The following is a 5,487-nucleotide window of genomic DNA, read 5'->3' as shown; positions in this document are numbered from 1 at the left end:
CTCAGTTACTCTCTCAAATGTGTTCCCACTTACAGGTTTTATGTCAATAGGAACGACTTCCTGTAAGTTCTGACTAAATCCTGTAAACCGGACTGCTATTGGAACAGACTAATTTGATGTTTAAATAGTCGATGTATCGTTTCCATCGATGTTTCTCCAGTTCTATTTTATTGCGAAAGAGGAAAAGACGTATGTAATCTAAAAAATGCAAAGTCAATAAAAAATAAAAGGTAAAACTGTATGAAAAGAAATAAGTAAAATAGTGAAAATTTAATAAATCGACGTGAAGCTTTAGAATGGGAAAAACATCTAAAGACAAGCGAGACATTTACTATCGACTAGCCAAAGAAGAGGGCTGGAGAGCTCGGAGCGCTTTTAAACTTTTGCAGATCGATGAAAAGTTCCACATTTTGAAAGGTATTGTTGCAATGGTTTCCTTTTCATAATTTTTACACAGAATTTCTTTGTTTACAAGATGTCACACGCGCTGTAGACTTGTGCGCTGCACCTGGTAGCTGGACGCAGGTGCTTTCCAAACGTCTCTATGAAAATCGTACTAACAATGAGGAGGTCAAAATTATCGCAGTAGATTTGCAAGCAATGGCACCATTGCCTGGAGTTACGCAGCTTCAAGGTGATATAACAAAATTAAGCACTGCCCAGGCAATAATTGACCATTTTGGTGGTGAATCACAAAAGGCACAGCTGGTTATTTGTGATGGCGCACCTGATGTTACTGGTCTACATGATATCGACGAATACATTCAAAGCCAGTTGCTGCTAGCTGCACTTAGTATAACCACACACGTGCTAATGACTGGAGGAAATTTCGTGGCTAAGATTTTCCGCGGTAAAGACACAAGTTTACTTTACTCCCAGTTGCGCATATTCTTCGAGAAAGTATCAATTGCCAAACCTGCAAGCTCGCGTAATTCTAGTATTGAAGCGTTTGTCGTGTGCCAAAACTATCGATGTCCAGATGGCTACATTCCACAAATGATCAATCCTATGGTCGACGATGTGCAAATGATAGTTAATGCAACCGACTCGAAAGTAAATCAAAAACTTATACCGTTTGTTGTGTGCGGTGATCTAAGAGGCTTCGATTCGGATATGTCGTACAGTTTGAATGTGAGTATTGAGACAAAAATAGCTCTATTTGATGTATATAAAATTAATGTAACCGATTTCTTACTTATGTAAAGCTAAATGAGGATTCGGAGTACACGTACAGAGAAGTAGTTCAAAAACCTATTTCTCCTGCTTACAAAGAAATATTGGACAAACTTAAAAATTGTTCTATTAAACATACAGCCATCACTGTTAAGCATGACGATGAAGCAGATGTCACTGAATCAGAACCCGCAGTATCAAATGACGATCCAGAGTTGAAGTGAATGTACATGTTCCGATGAATAGCATTTAAGGTTAAATGTGTCTGGCTCTTAATAGAAATATCTTCCACTAAACTTGTGTTCTTGGGCATCATATAATCATAAATACTTATACATATTTGTTTCAACAAAACAAATAATTTTTAGGCAAAAAAAAACGACTTCAATTCTCAAATTAGTATGGGACCACCTGCGAGGTAACACCTTTTCTCTAAAAAAAAGCATTAGAGAAATCGGTTAACGTGGTCCAAAGTTATGCGGTAACATACACAAAATAAAAAACAACATTCCGTCGAATTGATAACCTTTACCTTTTCTTGAAGTCGGTTAAAAAATCAAATACATATACAGGCCATTTCTGAACAGAAAATTCCCGGGAGTTTCTCTCGTTCCCCTTTCCTCCTATCATGAATAAACATTTCCAGAGGATTTTTTATATTAAATTAAAATATTAATAAAATGAGCTGTCAAAAGTGTCAAACAGCTTTTTCGAAGTTCAAATTTCCTCCTCCCAAATGTGCAGGGAAAATGATATCTCTGGGTGCTAAATATTGGAGGATTTCTTTCTCGGGAGAAACAAATTCCCGGAGAACAAACTCCCCGGGAATATTAAGAATTGGGCTGATACATACATGCCAATTCTTAATACTCCCGGGGAGATTGTTCTCCGGGAATTTGTTTCTGCCGAGAAAGAAATCCCCCAATAATAACACCCAGGAGTAGCATTTCCCCCGAAAACTTTTGAGGAGGAAATTCGAACTTCGGAAAGAGTTTTTGAGAGCTCAACTCCGCCATTAAATATAAAAAATCCTCAAGGAATTTTTATTCATGATGGGAGTAAAGGATAAGAGAGAAAACTCCCGGGAAGTTTCTGTTCAGAATCGGCCTGGATATAATATCATATACATACATACTTAAACATATGTATATATACATCAAACATCTATGTAAACGCGTATGGTCGGCATGCGAGCGTTCCAAATCGAATATAGTAGTTTCATACATATTCGCACTTGTTATCGCGATCAAAATCGCGTGAGTGCAAAGTAGCAGTGCCTTGTATTTTAAAAAGTAATGGTAGAAATATAAGACACCGATGTCTTTCGTTTACTTCGATCATAGTACATATGTATCTGTAAGTTTAATATTTACACCTTTTCAATTTTGCACAGTTACTGAGTCGGATCTTTGTACTGTGGAACTGCTGCTTTCGGCGGGTTTAATTCCGTATTTATAGACTTTGTTTAGGCCCTCAGGAAAATCAGGCAGTAGGTTGTTAAAGTTCTCCACAGGTTGAGTTTGTTGTTCCGTCCAAATGCCATCTCCAGTAAAATGGAATTCGCATTCGATTAAGTAAAGAATGAGTGTGAGCATTTCATGGTTATCCAAATAAAAAATGCTGTTCACCGGCAGTTGTAATTCTTCCAGAACTTCTGGGTTTTGTAGTTGCATAAGCTTCTCTTCTATCCGTTGTCTGCGAATTAGGAAATTTTGCAAATTAATTTTTTTTTTTTTTTAAGAGATATTCTGAAAATGTTAAATCTTACATGGGGTATAATAATACGTGGATGTTATCATAAATGGCCGATATTGGAAACTTTTTCGATTGTAAAAAATCAAAACACTGCTTTAGTTGCAACACCGGTATGTGACACCAATTTGGATGTCTTGCAAGTAATGTGCGCACATCATTTTCGTCTTTCTTCAAAATGTTTGCCAAATAAACTACAACATCACGGCCTTTAGTGCGATCGGTTCCCTCGCGTGCAAATCTGTAAAAGCAAAGAAAAATGTTATAAGGATAACATTTTTTTTAAGATACGTAGGCACAACATACTTGGCAAACTTTTCCGAGCCCCCTGATAAAATGTGTAACGAGGCACAACGCACCTTTAGCTGATTCAGGTATTCTAGGCGCAAACGAGCTTTGTTTTGGTAATGTACCAGCCGAAGTACACGTGGGTTGGTGCCCAACACTTTGAATTCCTCAATGGTGTGCAGGTCTTTCAGTCGTTCCAATACTGTATCCGATCCAAGTGTCAATATTTCCAAACATTTTGTGACTGCCGATTCAGAAATGCCATACGCTTTTACATGTTCAAGTGTTTTCAACAATCCATCACAGGAAGACATTAATATCTTCGGACGTCGATAGACAATATCGCGCATATCCTGCCCATCTATGCTTACAATTTCTTTGATAATGCGTCGAATATTATCCGCATCACCATATAATAGGTAAGCATTTTTAATTATACGCTCTTTTGGAAATCGTAGATCTTCGAGCAGCACCTGCACTACTGATTGGACTGATTTGAAACTGCGGTGGCGCACACGGTGGTACACTTGCCATAGTTTTTTAATGTCGTTGTCGTTCGTATCTAAACGTTGCCGCAGATATGCATTAAGTATGCATTCTCGAAAATATTTTAAATGTATTGCTTCGTTTAAATCCTTAAATCTTTCGGCGGGTAGCTCCAGATCATTGAAACTGTTACATAAGTTTTCCAATACATTTGACTCGAATGGGATATATCCATGGGATTTCAACATAGAAACTGTCTTATTTAAAACAGTTATGTATTTCGACAACAACACCAGAGTGATGGGTTGAAAACCACACTCATGAAGAACTTGGTAACGATTCTCGACTGTTAGGGCATTTTGATATAGCATTAATGGCTTTGTGAGTATTGTTTCGACATCAAAATTTAACCTCTTCAAAGCATTGGCTGTGTTAACTGCGTCTTGTCGTTTAACGGTTTTCAATTCTGGATGCTTTTCTAGTACGGCATTCCATCTACGATGAGTGGAGCCTGAATAGTTATTACAAAAGAAGGTTTTTAGTTATAAGCCAACGTTGTAGTCTACTCCACTTACCTATTTGGCATTTTAAATAGTGTGCGTTCACTGGCTCCTCCTGAGGCACTTCTAGTCCATTAGCACTTTCTGGTGGGGAGACGGCGTGAATGTTGTTCTTTGACGTCATGGACTTGCTACTTCGACGGATGTTCGAAGCAAAGTTGCGTTGGAACATCCCTTCAAAGTGTCCGAACAAACGAGTTATGCTTTTCTGGTTGTTTCGCAACATAATTTTAATTAAGTTTGAAAAGTTTTAATCTAGATAAGAGCCAGAAGGATTTATATCCCATTTGTTTTCGCAACAGCTGTTTTTATTTCCTTGCGTGTTATCCATTATTGCTTTTTTGTTGTGATTTTTAGATTCGGTACAAGGCAAGGCGAATTTATACTTCCTACTAAATTCGCCTTGGTCAAAATGAAGTGTTTCAAGGCGAATTTATACAAGGTGGTGCTGTAAAATCAGCTGATTTCTGCGCCTTACATGTATCTTGTTTTTCATGAACGAAAGACACAAGATCACGCGGGAAGGAAAGAACGAAAAAAGTTATTTTCTAGCTGCCGAAATCTCGACGCCATCTTTGTTGTAAGAAGTAAACAACGAAGAGAACGGAGAAAACCGCGAAATTGTTGAACGCATGAAAAATCATTTTTATTATGCAAATTCTTCTAAAAATCATGCCGTTGTGTTAAATTATTCTTTATCTTATGTGTACACACGTTGTCACAAGCGAAAATGAAGAAAATTGCAGTAAAAAGCCACCACCAAATTGTAAAGAACGAAGAAATGTAAATAAACGGCTAATGTCAAAATCGTTCAACTTTTTTCCTTAATGCGATTCTAACGGGCTACTCCTGCCCGCGTGATCTTGTCTTTTTGGTTCATGTCTTGTTTTTGCTTTTACTGATTTGACAGCACACCTTGTATAAGGTGCAATCCCAAGAATGATAGAATACAAGATTGCGCCAATCGAGCTGAGAGCAACTGGCAACTGGATCGTGGTGCAATCCCGTATTCCTCGGACTCGCATGAACGAAAGACACAAGATCACGCCTTAAGGAAAGAAAGAAAAAAGTTATTTTCTAGCTGTTGAAATCTCGACGCCATCTTTGTTGTAAGAAGTAAACAACGAAGAGAACGGAGAAAACCGCGAAATTGTTGAACGCATGAAAAATCATTTTTATTATGCAAATTCTTCTATAAATCATGCCGTTGTGTTAAATTATTCTTTAT

At 37.6% G+C, this 5,487-nt stretch overlaps 2 protein-coding genes across 3 annotated transcripts; one reads left to right on the top strand and one right to left on the bottom strand.

The window, feature by feature from the left end:
- The first annotated feature begins 121 nt into the window (after nucleotides 1-121).
- On the top strand, nucleotides 122-1,556 carry Trm7-32 (tRNA methyltransferase 7-32). 2 transcript variants are annotated; one of them, XM_017626512.1, is made up of 4 exons: nucleotides 122-230; nucleotides 290-417; nucleotides 476-1,131; nucleotides 1,206-1,556. In XM_017626512.1, exons 2-4 carry the CDS (start codon nucleotides 297-299, stop codon nucleotides 1,395-1,397), a joined length of 969 nt encoding a protein of 322 aa, XP_017482001.1. In that variant the 5' UTR covers nucleotides 122-230; nucleotides 290-296; the 3' UTR covers nucleotides 1,398-1,556. The 2 variants fall into 2 exon arrangements, with proteins under 2 accessions (XP_017482001.1, XP_017481999.1); XM_017626510.1 differs by having other exon boundaries at nucleotides 130-417.
- Nucleotides 1,557-2,495: 939 nt separating this feature from the next.
- mTerf5 (mitochondrial transcription termination factor 5) lies at nucleotides 2,496-4,667 on the bottom strand. The gene is made up of 4 exons (XM_017626509.1): nucleotides 4,275-4,667; nucleotides 3,232-4,210; nucleotides 2,942-3,166; nucleotides 2,496-2,868 (listed from the first exon to the last, which is right to left on the bottom strand). The coding sequence occupies exons 1-4, from the start codon at nucleotides 4,483-4,485 to the stop codon at nucleotides 2,553-2,555; spliced, it is 1,731 nt and encodes a 576-aa protein (XP_017481998.1). The 5' UTR covers nucleotides 4,486-4,667; the 3' UTR covers nucleotides 2,496-2,552.
- Between the last annotated feature and the right edge of the window lie 820 nt (nucleotides 4,668-5,487).

The sequence above is a fragment of the Rhagoletis zephyria genome, unplaced genomic scaffold, assembly GCF_001687245.7.
Source record: "Rhagoletis zephyria isolate East Lansing unplaced genomic scaffold, Rhagoletis_zephyria_1.1 Rzeph_scaffold_04655, whole genome shotgun sequence".
NCBI classification, from domain to species: Eukaryota; Metazoa; Arthropoda; class Insecta; order Diptera; family Tephritidae; genus Rhagoletis; species Rhagoletis zephyria.
The sequence above is the reverse complement of the archived record's forward strand: the minus strand, read 5'-3'. Positions and strand labels throughout refer to the sequence as shown.